General features: G+C 39.9%; 1 protein-coding gene, 1 long non-coding RNA gene and 1 other non-coding gene across 7 annotated transcripts in view; 1 reads left to right on the plus strand and 2 right to left on the minus strand.

Annotated features, from left to right (window-relative positions):
• Positions 1–7,318, minus strand: part of TRAPPC8 (trafficking protein particle complex subunit 8) — an 84,347-nt gene extending 77,029 nt beyond the window's left edge. For all 5 annotated transcript variants that reach the window (XM_020902018.2, XM_070452786.1, XM_020902017.2 and 2 more), the window contains exons 1-2: positions 7,020–7,318; positions 271–465 (exon numbers count right to left, since the gene is read on the minus strand). In XM_020902018.2, the coding sequence (XP_020757677.2) occupies positions 271–465; positions 7,020–7,176 (352 nt within the window). In that variant the 5' untranslated portion in view covers positions 7,177–7,318. The remainder of the gene's footprint in view (positions 1–270; positions 466–7,019) is intronic.
• Positions 7,319–7,762: 444 nt separating this feature from the next.
• On the plus strand, positions 7,763–17,742 carry LOC139030391 (uncharacterized). Its single transcript, XR_011482756.1, has 2 exons — positions 7,763–8,694; positions 17,382–17,742. It is a non-coding gene; the product is annotated as an uncharacterized lncRNA (long non-coding RNA).
• On the minus strand, positions 15,166–15,237 carry TRNAC-GCA (transfer RNA cysteine (anticodon GCA)). Its single transcript has one exon. It is a non-coding gene; the product is annotated as a tRNA-Cys (tRNA).
• Positions 17,743–20,744: the final 3,002 nt, after the last annotated feature.

Raw genomic sequence — 20,744 nt, forward strand, 5'->3', positions numbered from 1 at the left:
ACATGTTCTAGGCATTAACTTTACAAGTAGAACTACAAAAAAATTTTTCATTATGAAAAAGTAAAATCATGTATTTCGTAGTTATTTGAATGGCTGCCTGCTTACTTGACTGTAATCTCCTAAAAAGTAAGGACCTGTCTTCCACATTGTATTCTCAGGCTCAAGCACTCAGCAAGTACTTAAGTGTGTGTTGAATGATTTCCAAGTTACAGAATTACCTTTTCTAACAAAAGAAATATCATTTAAAAAATAATAAACCTTATTACATACCACTGAGGTTGAGGTCATAATCTCCTGCCGTTATCACATTAGCTACTAATCCTTCTGCAGGCTGACTGCCAGAAACCACATCATTCAAGAGTTTCCGAATGGCTCCAGGCTGAGGTGGTTGGGTGGTAATGTTGCTTACAGCTATCTTCAAGTTTTTAATTACGTGAAGCTGATTATTGGGATCTCTCATATGAACTTAAAAAAAGAAAAAAACACTTGAAATTAATTTTACACAAAGGATAACAAGCCAACGATTATAATAACAATTAAAAAGAAAAAAACTGGGTTAATGATTTACAAAGGATGCTCAATTTGGAAACCAGACATTCCATGTGTGACAGTCTTCCAAAATACAACTGACTTATAGTGTGCTGCAGTCCACAGGGTCCCAAAGAGTTGGACAGGACTTAGCAACTGAACAACATTCCATTACACACCAAAGGGCTAGCTAGACAGTCTAACCTTCCTCTCCAGTAACGCTACTGCTCACAGCTACTCTACCATAGGTCTTTTCCTTTCTTCTTACCTTTGGAATTGCCAGGGAGGACTTCTCAGGTGGCTAGTGGTAAAGAACCCCTGACAATGCAGGAGACATAAGAGATGTGGGTTCAATACTGGGTTGAGAAGATCCCCTGGAGGAGGGCATGGCAACCCACTCCAGTGTTCATGCCTGGAGAATCCCCATAGACAGAGGAGCCTGGCGGGCTACAGTCTATAGGGTCACTGCTAACTGCTAAGTCACTTCAGTCGTGTCTGACTCTGTGCGACCCCATCCCTGGGATTCTCCAGGCAAGAACACTGGAGTGGGTTGCCATTTCCTTCTCCAATACATAAAAGTGAAAAGTGAAAGTGAAGTTGCTCAGTCATGTCTGACTCTTCACAACCCCATGGACTGCAGTCTACCAGGCTCCTCCATCCATGGGATTTTCCAGGCAAGAGTACTGGAGTGGGGTGCCATTGCTTTCTTTGCTATAGGGTCACAGCTGGACACAACTGAAGCGATTGACCACGCAGCACATAACCACCATCCATGTGGTGGTGGTGGTGGTTCAGTCGCTAAGTTGTGTCTGACTCTTTGTGACCCCCTGGACTGTAGCTGGCTAGGCTCCTCTGTCCATGGGATTTTCCAGGCAAGAATACTAGCTGCTGCTGCGTCGCTTCAGTCATGTCCGACTCTGTGGGACCCCACAGACAGCAGCCCCCCAGGCTCCTCTGTCCCTGGGATTCTCTAGGCAAGAACACTGGAGTGGGTTGCCATTTCCTTCTCCAGGGGATCTTTCCAACCCAGAGATCAAACCCCCCATCTCCTGCTTGGCAGGCAGATTCTGTGCCATCGAGCCACCTGGGAAGCCCAACCACCGTCCATACCAGATCTCTGATTCTCACTTTACCCTAAGGCTGGTCCAGGGCAGTGTGAGATCTATGGTATCAAAACTGAAAATAGTAAAGGGGAGAAAAGGCACTGAATGCTGCACGCAGGGTTCCTCTGGTTCCCTGACAGTGATGCCTGAATTCTCAGCCCCTAGCAGGTGATGGTGTACACATATCATAACAGGAGGTATATGAGAACTCTCTATTTTCCGCTCAATTCTGATGTGAATCTAATACTGCCCTAAAAAACAAAGTCTAGTAAAAAGGAAGAAAACAAAAATCAATGACCATATTCCTTCTCCCAACCTAATAAATACCTCTGGTCTCCTCCCTACTACAGGCCTTGTCTCAGTCTAGATTATTTATAACCAGGGCTCAGAGCTTCAAGGCCAGGCAAGAGGTTCTTAGGCCACTGTAGTAAGACAGGGCCCATGGTGCACAGTAGGAAATGTTAAGTATATTTTTTTCTCATAATCAGACAAGATGATTAGCTTCCATAGTAGCACTAGAAGTAGTCCATTATAGAGATTAAGGACCCAAATCCTGGAGTCAGACTTTACTTGAAATACTAACCCACTACTTTTAACTGGGTTATCCTAAACAACTTTTAACCTTTTCAATGCTTCATTTTTTTTCTTCACCTGTAACATATGAAGAAAATAACCTACTTCACAGGGTTATTTTAAGATTTAGATGAGATATTGTTAGAAGACATAGTAAGTATAAAGCACTCAGCAAAGGCCTAACACATGAGTAGGTAGTTAGGATGGTGGCAGCACATATAATATCCTCTATTTCAAGTATGTCATGAATCATCATACACCACCAATACAGGGCAATTCTTAGAAGACTGACTTTGCGTACCTACCCACTAAAAAAATGACATTTTCCCCTAATAGGAAATGCTGTATAATAAACATTTAAGTTCAGGTCCGCCTATGTTTTAAATAAAGTTACATCCATTAAAACTGTCTTCCTAAATTTCCAATGTGTTCTCTCAGCTGATGTCTAAATTTTCAATTAAAAAATATAAGACAAAAAGCTTTTAAAAATACTACATATGACATGAGTATGTGTACCTGTAAAACTAAATATATGTACAGAAAGTATACACACAAATTCCATTGTAATGATTACCTATGGTAAAAGCAGGAAAGAAATGGGACTAAGGGAGGGTAAAAGGTGAATTCAACTTCGTTTCTTAAAGCAAAGAAAAAGATACAAAGCAAATATGACAAGATTCGCTGGCTCTACGTAGTAGGGAGCTAGATGCTTCTTGCATTCTCTGCATTCATCTCTAATTGCTCATTTTCTAAATGATTTAAATAAACATACTCAAGCTTCCTAATTAAACTTCTCAGCTGGTCTATGAAATAGAGAAACCAAAAAACATCAAAATACTATGATACATTTCTGATACTTTTAGGATACAAGCAGTTTCCTTGAAGTTGATCCATAACTGTCAAATAACATAAGCAACCATTATGTATATTAAACCTCTCTCAAAATTTTAAATTGACTCTGGTATTCTTAAGTGTTAACACAAAAAAATTTATTCTACTAAGAGTTGTGTCCTATATTCGGAATGGGTCATTAGTTGTTGGGTAATCTTATCAATAAACCAGAAATGAGTCAATGTGTGGCAGCCAGCCTCTGAAACGGCACCTGATGATCCCCATATCTCCCAGTACATGCTCTCCCACATCCCAGGATGGATATGTGTGACCAATGTTCCTGTTGTTTAGTCGCTAAGTCATGTCTGACTCTTTTGGGACCCCATGGACTGTAGCCTACCAGGCTCTGCAGCCCATGGGGCTTTTCAGGCAAGAGTACTGGAGTGGGTTGCCATTTCCTTCTCCAGAGGATCTTCCTGACCCAGGAATCGAATCCACGTTTCCTGCACTGCAGGTGGATGTTACTACAGCCACCTGGGAAGCCCACGTATGACCACTGAACACAGCAAAAACTACTGTGATAAGGTTTTAAGAGTATGGCTCCCATCTTGGGTTCTCTCTCTCATCACTCCCTCTAGGAGAAACTTACTGCCAGGTCATAGGGACACTCAAGGAACCTCTGGAGAGGCCCATATGGCAGAGAACTGGGGTCTCAGGCCAACACCCAGTGAAGAAGGGAAACGACAACTGTAGGAGTGAGCCTGCAAGTGGATCCTCCAGCCCGAGATGACCACAGCCTCTGTGTTCAGCTCCAGGGCAACCTCAAGAGACAACAGTCCAGCTAAGCCACTCCCCGACCCCTGAGAAACTGAGAGATACAGGATGCTTTGGGGGCTTCCCTGGTGGCTCAGTGGTAAAGAATCTGCCTGCCAGTGCAAGAGACACGGGTTCGATCCCTAATCCAGGAAGATCACACGTGCCACAGAGTAGCTGCGCTGGTGTGCCACAACTGTTGAGCGTGTACCCGAGAGCCCAGGAGCCACGACTATTGAAGCCTGCGCTGGAACAGCAGTAGCCCCCAGCCACAACTAGAGAAAAGCCGGCACGGCAACCAAGACCCACCACAGCCAAAAATAAGTAAATAAAATTAATTTTTAAAAACACTTTGTTTTAAGGTGCTAAGTTTCAGGGCAATTTATTACATAACAATTGATAAGTAATACACTGGAGTAGCACAAAATCAACTTAATAAAGAGAAAGGCAAGAATTAAAAATGATTGACAAAAGCTCTTAATTCATGCACAAAAAAACCCAAAAGCTTCAAAATTAAATAATTAAGGCTTTATTGAGATTATAACGTCACAAAAGGTGACTTTATATAGCATATAACACCTCAATTTCAGGGTGAAATTCGGCTCCACCACTGCCTTACTTTTATAGACTGCCGCATATAGCTCCTTGAAGCAACATTCCCCAGTATGTGCTGCCCACAGACTACTGGCTGCTCAAGACAAATGTTTCTAAAAACTCAACTTCATGTTCAAATAAATTTGGGAAACTAGATTACACTTTTAAAAGGTCTCTTGACAGTAGGTGTTCCCAGAGCTCTTAATACACTAAATGACACTAATTCTCCCAAATACATGCTTTTTAAGCAAACTTACTTGACCACAAAATTTTTTCAGGAAACATACATAACTGGTGTTCTACAGAATGTATTTTGAAAAATAATATCTTTTAACTTTATGCAACACATAAAACTTTACTATATTAAAAAATAAAACCTCAGTTGCTTAAGAACCACACAACTCCCCCAAACTCCATGCCCTTGCTCAAGAAATCTTTTAACTATCACATACCCACGAGATAAGGAAATCAAAAATTCCTTTCCCAGAATTCAAGATCCTTCCTTATCTAGGCCTTTTCCCTTACTATCCGGTACTGAAAAGGGAGTTTTCCCACTGTTCCCCAACCACTCAGTTATCATTTCTACCTTAGTCCATACCATTCTAACCTCATTTCTGTTCTCAAAAGGGAATGCTCATCCTCTTCCAGTCCACCAACATCTACCTATTCAAGTCCATCTCATTATACTCCATCCCTAAATCTTCTGCAGTCTACACAAGGATAAGAGTAAAGATTTCAGCCTCTATTCACTGCACTGTCCAATACAGAAGGCAACAGGCACAAGGGTCTACCGAGCACTTCAAATATATCTAGTCCAAACTTAGGTGTTGATATAAGTGTAAGATGCACACCAACTTTCAAAGACTTAGCAATAAAAAACGAATGCAAAATCTCATTAAGTTTTTTTATACTTATTATCTGTTGAAATGACAAGTTTGAAAATATTGGATTAAGTAAAATATTATTTAATCTCCTTTACCAATTTCTTTTTATCTTTTTACAATGTGACTACAAAGCAACTTCAAGTTATGCATGTGAGTCACATTGTTACTACTGGAAGGTACTGCTCCTGCCTGTGAATAAGTAATTCTAAACACTGCCAGGAGATAAGATGATTTGACTAAGAACACCTTGTCTTGAATCACACTGTCTGTTTTTAAATCTTTCCCACCTGTCTAAGACTGACCAAGTCAGTATCTGTATGTCTGGATGTGCTCAAATTTAAAATGGTGTTAACAGTACCTTTCTCATAGGACTCAAGACGGACTAAAAGAGAAACGCTAAGTACATATATCAGTTAGCGTTACTAGTCTTTATTAACAGAGCAGGAAACAGCACTCCAATCATAGGCAAACTTGCTCCCCTGTTTTGTTTTTTAAGAATTTAAGAATGTAGAGCACTTTGTCGTTTTTGTTGAGTTAGTAAAAAATACTGCAGGAGATGAGATGGACGGCTAAGGTACAGGCTGAAGGAAATTCAAGAGTTCTCAACCTGTTTTATTTTGGATAGTTCCTTGTCTCTTTTAAATACAAAAGTGAACTTATAATGGAAGTATTCTCCCAAAGAATACACACGTGTGGCCTGTAAATACATAAAACTTATGGCACAGCATTTGTGTGTGTGAAGAAGTCATCATAACCAAATAAACATCATGGTCGTTGTCTTGACAACCTTTATTATAGAACCTTTTTAAAGTCTTTAACAAAAAATCTTACCCATATTTTTCAATGTTCTGTTTGTAAAGTACAGGTAAAGATATTGATTAAACCACACTAGACAACTATTACGCTTACTTTTCCCTAATAAAGAATCTAAAGCTGGAGAAAACAGGCAACTCTTCAATAAAAGATATTTCTCCTGTTGATTAAACTTTTATCCGGAAAAAAAAAAAACCCACAAACTTCAGGACTTTTCCATCCCTATAAATCTGTATAACTGCAACTAACTCGATTAAATTATTTCCTCATCCATCAGGCAAAAAAAAAAAAAGGCTGTTGCAAGTTTCACGACTTTTATAATACTTTTTATTTGCTTGAGGGGTAAAGTAAAATTTTGGATACCTAGAGAGATGTTTTCAAAAGAAAAAAAGTAAAGTAAACTAAAGTCTTGAAAGGGATACGCCTCACTGCTAAACAATATAATACTTAAGGCAACTTTGAAAACTCAGTTTAACTCCCAGGGGAAGACGATTCGTCTTCTTTACTAAGACCTCACTGGTCTAACAGCGAGCATCTTCTAAGGCTGACCTGCTTTGCAACTTCCTAATTCCCTCCCTACGGCCCTTGAGAACAGGCTCAATGCCCTTCTCCGCGGCTCACGTTTTTCTTTAACTGCCCAACAGTCTGGTTTGTCCGGGAAGTGCCCGAAAAACTGGAGGTCAGAACCATGCTGCTGTCTTGACCATCTCTTCTACGGAACCTCCTCCTACGGCCACTAAAGACACCGCGGGGCCCCAGCCCGACGCCACTCTCCCGGCTCCGAGATGTAAACACCGCCCTTCTCTTCCCCGCCCGCTCCCGACTTCCCTCTCCCGGCCCCGGCTTTGCGGGAGCTCAGTGCAAAGGGGAGACCACATACCCTCGGAAGTGAGGCGAGAAAAGGGCTTAAGCAACTCCGCGAAGCTAAGGTGATTGAGACGAGTAAGCCGCTCGGCTTCGTCGCTACACAGCGCGGCCACACAGGGGACGAAGGAGTCCGGGATGAGCTCCTGCACTGATTGTACACACTGGGCCATCACCGCGGCAGAGGCAGCGGCGGCGTCCGCCCTCCGGCCCACCCTCGGAGGCTGATCCTGCGGCTGCAGCAGCTACCGCCGCCGCCCGCCGGCCTGGCCCGGCCGGGCGGGGCCGGGCGCTGAAGCTTTGAGACCAATAGAACGAACAGACGCTGCCGCCTTGGCTCCCGGAGCACCCGCCACCGACCCCTCCCCGTCACCGCCGCTCTTCAGCGCTCGCCCCGGCGTCCTCGCATTCCACCCTGATAGGTGGAGACGCCGGCAGTCGCCAGTTAGTCCTCTCGACAGCAAAGCCTTGGTCACTGCCGGACTGGGACCGCCATATTGAGGCCGAACCCTGACCCACCGGCGTACTTATCCCGGCAGCCCCCGCGCTCGCCCCTCACGTGACAGTGTTAAAGTCGATAGGGGCGGGAGAAGAGAGCCTGGAAAAGGGAAAGAGGCAGGTCGGCCGGCTGATGCCGGAAGTGCGATAGGTGGACCTCCTGTTGGGCGGGTCTACGAGTGTGGTGGGCGGAGCCAGGCGGGGAGCCGCGCGATGTTCGGCCTGGTTCTCTCAGCGCGTAGAAGACCAGCTAGGTGTGACGAGGGAGTGGATAGGATGACGCTGGTGGTCGGTGCTGTCACAGTGCGGGAGGTGCCCATTCGCCTTCCACGCCGACTTGGTCCTCCCTGGAAACAGTGGACAAACCTTGTGTGGCTGTTCTAGCAACTTCCGGCCGGCTCGCCCCGCCCTTCCCACGCTTCTGGTGGAATGATTGGGGCACCTGCTCACCGTAGAGAGCTAGCTGCCGGCCGGATTCTTGGAGGTTTCTCTGGTGCCGGCTTAAATCGCCTACGTACCGTTTGAACACAACCATGCTTTTAGAAAGGGCTGCTACGAAGGTGGACTCAACCAGCGGGCATAAATATGTGCCGTTGTGGCACATAAATATGTGGCAGTTAACCCGAGTGTAAGAGAAACTCCTGCGTTTTCGTTGGTCTCAGGGAAAGCCTTGGCCCCCGACCCCTTCATCCTCGGGCGCTTCCTTTTCGCACTCTGCTGGAGAAATTACTTCCTAGGGATGGGGGTGTAGGAAGCCAGTAATCATGTACTGAATGAGGACCTGATTTGACTTCCTCTCTTCCTAGCTTTCATTTTTGTAGATTTTTCTTCTAAACGTGCCTAAGTGAATGAAAGGAATTTTACTAAAATATTGGACTTATTCTGAATTGTATGTCAAAAATACAAGACGGGGAAGAATGCAACGCCGTATCGTGGCTTTATGGTCCTTGGTTTAAAGGAGGCTTCTCCAAGCAAGGGGGCTTCCCTGATGGCTTAATGGGTGAAGAATCCACCTGCAATGCAGGAGACGCAGGAGACCGGTTGGACAGAGGATGCTGGCAGGCTACAGTCCATGGGGTCGCAAAGAGTCAGACGTGACTGAGTGACTAAGCACATTCCCCAAACAAGAGTATCTCAAACTGTCGGATTGGTTGGCACCCTGAAGTTTCCACCATGGTTAGAATTCATGACAGGTGAGTATGCCTTTCTCCTATAAATTGAAAAATGGGAGGTAGGAAAGGGCAATAGGACTTAATGACATGGCAGCTGAGCCACAGATCAGTCTAGAAACGATAACACGTGCAAGTTGAGGATCTGGAAATTCATTTCCTTAAAACCATCTGTGCCTGAGAACCTCTTGGAAAGTCGTCTTTTATCCCCAGGAGTATACATATTCCCTTGTGAATACCTTTGATATGTCCCTTACGCTTTATAATGTGAGAATCTTATGTAATTGCGGGTGATTCAATACATTTTTTGTGACCAGGCGCCTCAGTGCAAGCATGCTACTTTAGTTCTCAACTCAGAAGTTAAAAAGGCAACTTGTTTTTTACATTGGAGGTAAACTAACTGTATTAGACTCTGAGAGAAGGACTCTAAAGTGTAATTTACTCTAAATGGATATTTGGAGATAGACTTCACATATCATAAAATTCATTCCTTTAAAGTGTACAGATCGGTGGTTTTTACTGTATTCAGAAAGGTGCACAATCATTACTAGTAATCCTAGAACACTTTCATCACCCCCCAAAGAAGCCTGGTGCCCACTAGCAGTCACTCTGTACCCCAATACCGCTCTAAAGTGAAGTCACTCAGTTGTGAGCGACTCTTTGCGACCCTGTGGACTGTAGCCTGCCAGGCGCTTCCAGCCATGGGATTTCTCCAGGCAAGAATACTGGAGTGGGTTGCCGTTTCCTTCTACAAGGGATCTTCCCAACCCAGGAATTGAACCTGGGCCTCCCACATTGCAGGCTGACTGCTTACAGTCTGAGCTACCAGAGAAGTCCCTAGAGCACCCCTGCAGCCCCTGGCAATCACTCATCTACTTTCTGTGTCTGTGGATTTACCTATTCTGAACATTTCACATAAATTGAATCATACAATACATGGCCTTCAGTGTCTGATTTCTTTCACTTGGAGTAATGTTCAAGGCTCATCCATAAGGTAGCATGAATTAGTATGTCATTCCTCTTTATGTCTAAGCGTAAATGGATTGTTAGCTTATGCATTGAATTTACTATCTAACACCACAGGCACACAGTTTCCAGTGAGTGACTGCACTGTTAAAAATCTGTTTCCTAGTCTATCCTAAACTACCTCACTTGTTCATCTTCTAAGGTATTTTCTTTCTCTATAGATTAAACCTGAGTCACTGCCATATTTGCATTTCAGTCTACAGGAATGGGGGAAAGAGAATGGAAAAGTAAATGACTAATGGTTTCAGATCAAATTTAAAAATGGCATCCAGCAATTTCACTGTCATATCACTGGCTCTAGTGTCTCCAGAGGAGACTAGAAAGTATGGGCTTGAGAGCTCTGTTGCTAAATGAAGAGAATGAAAGTGGGATGACAGGACAAGGTTCTCCTCCCTACTTTATTAGGAATGAGGTACCCCACAAGATGTATTTGCCTGAATTCTAAGATATCACACGTCTCTCATTTCTCTGACTTCTCTGGACAGTGACCCTTTTTACATCCCTTGTCCTCGGAACCATTTACTCTCTACAGAACCCTCAAGGAAAAGAGGATAATAAGATCTATCACTAAAAGAGAGGAAGCTTGCTGGGCCAAATGATAACACAAACAACTAAGGATCTCTTTTCCAAGTATTGAAGATGAGACCCAACCTCCTAGACTCCCCAAATCAAAGAATCCCATTAAACATGCTATGCCAGTAGGCTTATATTTTGAAATACTGTTTTATCAAATGCCCGTGAATTATTTTGCATGTAAAATAATGCCAGTCTCTTGTGATATCTGCTGTGGTCAAAAACATGGACACTGAAATCAGAGAGGCCTGGACTTGAAGGTAGCTCCACCACTCGTGCAGAAAAGTCATACCACCATTGTCGATCACCATACATCAAGCATGGCACTTTACTGATACTTCTCCTTACACAAACCCTGAGAAGCACATGGGTAGCCAGTTACCACATATAGCACCTAAAGCACAGAGAAGTTAATTAACTTGCCCCAAGATAACACTGGAGCAGAACCAGCTCGGTTCTTAACCCCAGAGACTTGATTGCTAGGATAAATTGCTTTTCCACATGTTTCCTTACTTTGAAAGCACCTACAGAAATTTTAACTTGCAATAGCTTGCAATACAGTTTTAGCAGTAAATCTGTGACTTTTAACAAGTTACGTGTCTTTTCTGCGCCTCACATTCTTTATCTGTGAGCTTATGAAGTTGGGACTAGACGATTTCTTGTATTCATTCCAATGTGAAGATCTTTTCACTATTATTAAATTCCACTGTATTAACAGTAGATGGTGCTATAGAGTATTGGCTTCAAAAGCCAATTAAAAAACTGGTTCTAGTTAGCCACTAAAACAATTCCTGAATACATGGATCTCACATGCAAGATAACTGGAGGTCTAGGGATGCTAAGAAAAGTGGTGCATTAAAAGTTTCCTAGCTTTTGTGGAGTCTAAAAAAAATGGATGTATAACAAAAACAGACTCAGACATAGAAAACACATGGCTATCAAGGTGGGGAAAAGGAGGAACATTAGGAGTATGGGACTAACAGATACAAACTGCTGTATGTAAAACAGATAAGCAACAAAGATTTACTGTATACATAAGGAGTTATACCCAATATTTTGTAATAACTTATAAAGAAATATAATCTGCAAAATCCTGAATCACTATGTTGTATACCTAAAACTAACACAATATTAAAGATACTTTTTTAAAACGTTTCTTAAAGATTTTTATGCTAGGATACTTTCAAACACTAAAAAAAGAAAGGTTTAAATATATAATCCTCATATTGGCCCACACTTGTTATCTTATTTACTGTACTGGATGTTTTAAGTCGGCTTATTATCATTAACATTCTGACTAAAACAGATGGCATCCATTTCCTGGTTATTTTAATGATGAATCATAGCCACGGTATTGCTCATAATTCTATTTTATACTTATTATAGGTATTTAAGCCCCATATAAATCCTCCTTTAATTTAATCTGCAGCAAGTAAAACTCTTTTATACATATTTTTTCCTTTAGGCTTCTAAGATAGGGAATAATATTAGTACTTGGTTTTAAATCATGTGTAAATACTTCCAAAAGCAACTGGATTTGGATAAGAAAAATATAAGTGAGGGAAGCAGTGGGCGGGGATGTTGAAGGTCTCAACTTCAAACAATTCTATAAACATTAATCCTCAAGATTTAGGGTAAAAATTTGCATGCTATGTTATAGATTGGTTGCATAGACCCATGACTTTCTGTTTAGGAAAAATCACAATATCATTTTAAATGTGAAGAAACAATCTTAGAGATATAATTTCCCCAAGGTCATATGCTTAGTTAAGCACAGAGATGGAAAAAGCTTCCCAGTTTCCTGACTTTCAGTCTCAAACATGTTTCATTATACTTCCCCAGTTTATATATTAACTAAAAGATTTTTACTTACTTGCCCTTCCTTATTTCAGAAATTATTTAATGCAACAGATACTGTTTTATACATCTTTGTAAGTGCTTTTAATTTCAACGCATTAAAATGATTTTACATAAAAATAAAAGGAATAGTTACAGCTGCTAAGCAGTTCCCAAAAGCCATGTGTGAATACTTGTTAGCTAACTTGCATGTTAAAAAAAAATATTTGCAGTTTGAAAGAAATTAAAGACCTGAACACATGAAATGATATGTTCATGGATCAAAAGACTTAGTATTAAGATATCAACACTCCTCGAATTGTTCTATAGATTCATATCAAATTACCAACTGACCTCTTTATGGGAATTGACAAGCTGATGGTAAAGTATGTCAAAATTCAAGGGAGCCAGAATAGCCAAAATAATCTTTAAAAAACAAAGTTGAAGGACTCAAACCAGCTAATTACAAACTTACCGCAAAGCTACAGTAACCAAGACTGTATGATAATAGGCATAAGAATAGACATATAGATCAATGGAATAGAAATGAGAGTCCCAGAATAAGCCCTCATGTTTAAGGCGATTGATTTTCTTGAAGGGTACCAAGACAATTAAAGGAAAATAAAATAGTCTTTTCAACAAATGGTGCTGGGTCAACTGGTTATCTACATGCGAAAGAATGAAGTTGGACCCCCACGTCACACCATATACACAAAAATTAACTCAAAGACCTAAATGTAAGATCTAAAATGATAAAACCAATAGAAGAAAACATAGGCGTGAATCTTCATAACCTGGAATTAGGCAGTGGTTGCTTAGATATAACAGCAAAAGCAGAAGAAACAACTACAAAAAGAGACTAACTGAACATCACCAAATTTTAAAAACTGCTTCAAAGGACACTGTTAAGAAAGTGAAAAGACAGCTGACAGCATTGGAGAAGTTTTTTTGCAAATCACATATCTAAAATGATTTGGTGAAAATATGATAAATATAAATATGGATAAAAATGGGATTTGGATACCCAAAGTGTAGAGATACAAGGGGAAAAACCTAGGATATGTAAAGAACTACTATAACTTAATAAAAAGGATAAATTATCCAGTTAAAAATGTGCAACATCTAGGTAACATCTATCACCATAACGTAGTTAACAAAAATTGTTTCTTCCTGTGATGAGAACTTTTCACACCTCTTCTCTTAGCAACTTTTAAATGTATAGACATTTTTTAGACTTTTTGTGGTGACCATTTCACAATATATACTGAATCATTACCGTATACACCTAGAAGTAATATACTATTATATGTCAATTGTAGCTAGATAAAAGGAAACTCTTAATCAGTTAAAGGTTATGTAACAAAGATACATAATATTACACTTAATGGTTAAATGTAAGAATCACTCCCTTTAAAATCAGAATGAGACAAGAATTATCTTGTCTCATTATCACTGTTTCTATTCAGAAATTTTCTAGCTTCCTTACAAAAGCAGCTGGAGGAGAAAAATAAATTTTTAAGATTTCAAAAAGAACAAAACTGCTTATTTAGAAATTCTATAGTGGGCTAAATATATAGCACACTTTTATCATATCTGTGTAACTCTCCATCTCCTCTTCAGTTGCCCTCCCCAAAATAGGAGGCAGAACTCATGTTTTCACCTTCTCTTATAGCTAAGACATCATCGTTTGATGTGGGTTTTGTCGACTAGACATATATGTGCAAGAATCCTATCTGATAGTCAATTGTGTGAGGAAACACATTTTGGGGAGCTTTCAGTTATGCTCTCATTGGTAGTGACAGAGGTACCATAAACTTAATCAATTCCACCAGAATTTAACCAGAGATCCAGTGCAGTTCCAGTCAAAATACCCACAGAGATTTTATGGAATTTGACAAGGCAAACCTAAAATTCATACTTAAGAGCAAAGGTGTAAGAATAGTTGATAATTTTGAAGATGAATTAAAAGGTAGAGGAATTTGCCTGAACAGCAAGCAAGGTATATTAAAGTTTTTAAGAGTCAGGAGGACACAGATAGGCCAATGGAATAGAATGGAGGGGTGTGGGACAGACCAACTTGAAACGTTGACAAAAAAATGCAGAAAGGACAGATTATTCAATAAACAGTGTTTTAAGAATTGGTTATCTATATGGAACAAAAATCCAATTAGTTTTCTATATCACAACAAAATAAATCAGGTGGAATAAAGATGCAAACAATAATAACACTACTTGATGTTTATTACATGCTGGTACAATTTTAAGCATTTTATATATCCCAATTTAATTAGTCCTCATAACAACCCTCTGAAGTAAGTACTACTAATATTGTTTACATTTTATAGATGAGGAAACTCAGGCAAAAGAGGTTAGCTAAATTTCCCCAGGCCACAGTACCATAAAGTAGAAGAGCTATGATTTGTACTCTGGTAAACTGCATCTTGAGTTCCTGTTTTATTTACTTATTTATTTTTAATTAATTAATTATTTGGCTGTGCCAGGTCTTAATTACAGCATGTGGGATCTGGTTTCTTGACCAGGGATCAGACCTGGGCCTCCTGTACATTGGAGGTGGGAGTCTCAGCCACTGGACTATTGGGGAAATCCTAGGTCTCCCTTTTAACCAGTACACTACACTGCCTGCCTTTTATGAAGGATATAAGGGCATATTTCTTAAACAAGATTCAAAAATTGCAAACCATAACAGGAAAGATTGATAATTGAACAGAAAATATTAAATTTAAGGTCTTTTTTTAATCAGGAGATCACAAAGTAGTGAAAATTCAAGCTACAAATGTACAAAGATACATATCTACCCTAAAGAGCTCCTATAGTTAATAAGGAAAAAGGCAATAATACAATTGATACTGTATATGAAATTAAAAGATGCTTACTCCTTGGAAGGAAAGTTATGACCAACCTGAAGAAGAAGATGAAGTCACTCAGTCGTGTCCGAATCTCTGTGACCCCATGGGACTGTAGCCTACCAGGCTCCTCAGTCCATGGAATTTTCCAGGCAAGAGTACTAGAGTGGGTTGCCATTGCCTTCTCCAGGGGATCTTCCCCACCCAGGGATCGAACCTGGGTCTCCTGCATTGCAGGCAGACGCTTTACCGTCTGAGCCACCAGGGAAACCCAGATAGTATATTAAAAAGCAGAGACATTTCTTTTCCAACAAAGGTCCATCTAGTCAAGGCTATGGTTTTTCCAGTGGTCATGTATGGATGTGAGAGTTGGACTGTGAAGAAAGCTGAGCACCGAAGAATTGATCCTTTTGAATTGTGGTGTTAGAGAAGACTCTTGAGAGCCCCTTGGACTGCAAGGAGATCCAACCAGTCCGTCCTAAAGGAGATCAGTCCTGGGTGTTCATTGGAAGGACTGATGCTGAAGCTGAAACTCCAGTAGTTTGGCCACTTCATGCGAAGAGTGGACTCATTGGAAAAGACCCTGATGCTGGGAGGGATTGGGGGAAGGAGAAGAAGGGGACGACAGAGGATGAGATGGCTGGATGGCATCACCGACTCGATGGACATGGGTTTGAGTAAACTCCGGGAATTGGTGAAGGACAGGAAGGCCTGGTGTGCTGCGATTCATGGGGTCGCAAAGAGTCAGACACAACTGAGCGACTGAACTGAACTGAACTGAAGTGCCAGACTGCAACACAATACTATGCAAGTGACAGAAATTCACAGAAGAGGAAATTTGAATGACCAATATACATTTAAGTATTCTCAAAATTTTTAAAAAATGAGCAAAGGATATAGATGGTTCTCAAAAAAAAAAAGATATACTAATAGGCAGTAAGCACATGAAAAAGTGTTCACCGTTATTACTTAGATGGTTTTGAAGCCTGTACATTTGGTATTGTTTGACCCTTAAACTTTTACATCTCTTAGCATGGAGGACGAAGAAAGGCTGTACATTGTTGCTTGAGAGTCTGTATGTTTAGACCAAATTTGTATTTGCACTGTCAGTATGGCAAATGAGTGGAAAAAAATGTTAATACACTATTGGATTTTTTTATTCCTTTTTTTTTTTTTTGATTCAGCTTGTATCTCAGCTGAAAACCTCAATTTATGTTCATGACAGATTTTTTTTTTTAATGTCTACATTCTTTCTAATAAACTGTTGGAAGACTTAAAAAAAAAAAAAGAAAAGAAAAAGTGTTCACCATTATTAACCAACATGGAAATGAAAATCAAAGCCATAATAAAATACCACTTCACACCCACTGAATGGCTATAATCCAAAAGACAATGACAAATATGACAAGAATATAGAGAAATTTGAAGCTTCATGTACCACTGGTGGGCATGTAAAATGGTGCAGCTGGTTTGGAAGGCAAGCTTTTTTCCTATGTTTTACTCTATGTTAAACACAGAGTTACTGACTCAGCAGTTTCACTCCTAAAAAAAATAAAAACTTGTGTCCACACAAAAACTTGCACCTGAATGTTTATAACAGTAGATTCATAATAGCCAAATGTGGAAACAATCCAAATATTCATCAACTGATAAATAAGTGCTGCATGTAAAATTCCATGGACAGAGGAGCCTGGTAGGCTTACACTTCATGGGGTTGCAAAGAGTCGGATGTGACTGAGCGACTTCACTTTCACTTTATAGGTGTGCAGTAGAATAGTATTTGGCAGTAAGAAATGAAGTACTGATACATTCCACAACATGAATAAACAATGAAAACATGCCAGGTGAAAGAAGCCAGTCACAAAGGACCACATAAGATTCCATTTGTATAAAAATTATATTAAGAGTGGGTACCTCCATAGTGACAGAAAGCAGATGAGTGCTTGCCTAGGCCTGGAGGTAAAGAGGGAGACAGGAGGAATGGGAGAGTTGGAAGGTTATGGCTAAGCGATGCCAGGTTTCTTTTGGAGTAATGAGGATATCCTAGTAATGATTGTAATGATGATGCATAGCTTGGTGAATGAGCTAAAAGCCGTGAACTGTATCATTTAAATGTGTGAGTTGTATGTGAATTATATCTTAATAAACATGTTACCAAAAAATATACAAATGCAATGTTTTCAATTTTTAAAGAATCAGAGATTAGTAAAACTATTACTATTTGTGCTGTAAGGTTTGATAACAAAACCATAAATGAAAGGGAATTCTAGTCATGGTTCTTCTACTGCCTACTTTTAAGACCTTGTAACTAGTCATTTAAACTTTCTGATCTTAAGAATCATTACCTATAGAATAAAGATTGTATGAATGCTAATAACTCAGGATTCTAAACAATGGTTCTTAATTTTTCAGAATTACAGATCTCTTTGCTGCTGCTGCTGCTGCTAAGTCGCTTCAGTCGTGTCTGACTCTGTGTGACCCCATAGACGGCAGCCCACCAGGCTCCGCCATCCCTGGGATTCTCCAGGCACAGATCTCTTTGAGAAGTTGATTAACATCAGAAGCACTCTGGTGAAAATCCTAAATAAGGCATTGTTACTAATAATTGCTATTACTATTTCATACTAATTCTGAGATGTGGGGCTAATGAGATAAAAATAAGTGTTGGAAAAGAAAAGGAGATTGTTATGTACTCAGAAAGGCCAGACAAATTTGCTGAAAAAAAATCATGAGAATTAATAAAAGTACTCAATAAAGGATTCTAAATTCATAAGGTCAGTAGCAATGAACAACAATAATTCAATTAGAAAATATTTTTAAAGGCACACATTCAAATCCATACTCCTGACTTAGTAGATTGTCTCAACCCATGAAAATTTTAATAGCCACAGATGGCAAAAGCAAAATCCCTTAGATGCTCCTGTAAAGATGCTACAAGTTAAATTCCTAATAAGCACTACTTTAAATGCATCCCACAATACTTGATATGTTTGTTTTTCATTGTTGTTTGGCTCAAAATACTTTTCAAATTCCCTTTGCTATTTCTTTTTGTACCTATGGATTGTTTAGAAGCTTGTTATTCATATCTGAAACATTTGGGATTTTTCAAGTATGTTTCTGTTATTGATTTATAATTCCACTGTGATCAGAAGGTACTTGGTAGACTGGATTATTTTAAGTTTATTGAGAGTTGATTTAAGAATATGGTCTGTCTTGGTAAACGTTCTTCGCACATTTGAAAGCACAGTGATGGATTCTATAATACCAGGTATCGAACCTGCATCTCCCACATTGTTAGGCGGATTCTTTACTGCTGAGGCATTGGTTTCTTAGGGCTGCTCTAACAAACTGGTGACAAGTTGAGGAGCTTAAAACAACAGAAATTTCTTTTGTCATCTTTTTAGGTTCTAGAAGCCCCAAGTCAAAAATATCAGCAAAATATCAGACTACCTTCCTTAGAAGGCTCTAGGGAAGAATCCTCTTCCAGCTTCCACCTTGTGGTGGATACTGACAAATCTTGGCATTCCTTGGCTTATGGAAGCTCCAGTGTCTGCTTATCGTTTGGCTTGCTTCCCTATGTGTCTGTATCTTCAAATCTCTCTCTCTGTCTGTCCTTAGAAGGACACCAATCCTTGGATTTAGGGCCCACTCTAATCCTGTAGAATCTCATCTTACTTAACTTGATTACTTCTCCAAATGACCTGTTTTCAAATAAGGTCATATTCATAGTCATAGAGATTAGGAATTCAACATATCTTTTTTAAGGGGTGGGGGGGTGGGGGATACAAGTACAATACTATTCTTTTTTTTCTTGTCCATGTCTTGCTTGAATCTTGCAGGGCCTCAGATCCCTGACCTGGGATTGAACTCTCTCCAGACCATGGTAGTGAAAGCCTGGAATCCTAGGGAACTCCCCTACAATACCATTCTTATATCTTGCTTTATATCATTATATCTCTCCTCATAGAAGTATAACCCTCTATATCTTTAGATTAACATTTTGACTAAGATTTTTGGTGTACTACTATTAATTATTGAGAGAGAAGTATAGAAATATCTGAGGGTTTGTCTTATTTCTCAGTTCAACTCTTATCAATTTTTGCTTCATGTAATTTGAGGTTCCTCATTAAGTACATTAAATTTAGTATTGCTAAATTCTCTTCATGAATGAACTCTTTTACTTAAGAATGTCAATTACTAATATTATTCACCATCATACTGGAGTCCTAGATAACATAAGACAAGAAAAAGATATATATGATTTATAGATCAGAAAGAAAAATAAACCTCTTATTATTTACCATCTGAACCACCAGGGAAGTATGCAGAAGGCAAGAGATGCAGGTTCGATCCCTGGGTCGGGAAGATGCCCTGGAAGAGGGCATGGCAGCCCACTCCAGTATTCTTGCCTGGATATTTCCATGGACACAGGAGCCTGGCCAGCTGCAGTCCACAAGGTCACAGAGAGTCGGACATGACTGAAGTGACTTAGCACAGCACAAGAGCTATGAAAATGCTTATAGTCCTACATGAATTTGATTTCACCATGGAAGACTCATTTCATTCAGTAAATACTTACTACTTTTTATAGATTAGACAATACTCTAAACTCTAGGGTTTAGAACAAAGCTCACAAAGACCTGTCATGATCATATCAAGACTAAGCAAAGTTTGAACTATGTGGGCTGCTCTCCATGGTTCTGAACAATTCTTGCCCACCAAGACGGAAGTCTAGTTCACTAATATCTCCTGTGTAAGCTTACACCAGAGTTGTGAAACAGAGTAGGGAAAAGAGACTCTTAAGAAAGAAATGTAGAAGACAGAGGAATGGAGATCATTACAAAGGTATAGCCATTTTGAGAGTCTGGATCAACCACTAGGATCAGTAAATCAATTTAGTAACGTCACTGCATATAAAATCAGTATATTTTTAAAAATCACTAGGAAAAATAGAGAATAAAATGTTAAAACAATATAGCTTATAATAACATTGAAAGACACAAAATACCTAAGGAAAAATTAATAAAATATATGTGAGATCTGTACTCAGAAAGCTAACAATACATTACTGAGAACAATTAGAGAAGACCCAAGTAAATCAAGGTGTATGCCATGTTCATGGATTTGAAGATTCAGTGGGGCTTTTTAAAGCTTTATGCTTTATTTTTTGGCTGCACTTAGTCTTCGTTGCTGTGCGACCTTTCTCTAGTTGCGGTGAGTGGAGGCTACTCTTTGTTGTGGTGCACAGGCTTCTCATTGCAGTGACTTCTCTTGTTTTGGAGTACAAGCTCATGGCAAATAGAAGGGGAAACAATGGAAACAGTGACAGGCTTTATTTTCTTGGGCTCCAAAATCACTGCAGATAGTGATCATAAAATTAAAAGATGCTCCCTAGACAGCATATTAAAAAGCAGAAACATTACTCTGGTGGCAAAGGTCCATATAGTCAAAGCTATGGTTATTCCAGTAGTCATGTATGGATGTGAGAGTTGGGCCATAAAGAAAGCTGAGCGCCATAGATTTGATGCTTTTGAACTGTGGTGTTGGGGAAGACTCTTGAGAGTCCCTTGGACAGCAAGGGGATCAAACCAGTCAATTCTAAGGGAAATCAACCCTGGGTGTCCATTGGAGGGACTGATGCTGAAGCTCCAATACTTTAGCCCTGATGCGAAGAACTGATTCATTGAAAATGCCCCTGATGCTGGGATAGATTGAAGGCAGGAGGATAAGGGGGTGACAGAGGACGAGATGTTTGTATGGCATCGCCAACTTAAT

This window comes from Odocoileus virginianus, chromosome 22 (assembly GCF_023699985.2).
Source record: "Odocoileus virginianus isolate 20LAN1187 ecotype Illinois chromosome 22, Ovbor_1.2, whole genome shotgun sequence".
NCBI classification, from domain to species: domain Eukaryota; kingdom Metazoa; phylum Chordata; class Mammalia; order Artiodactyla; family Cervidae; genus Odocoileus; species Odocoileus virginianus.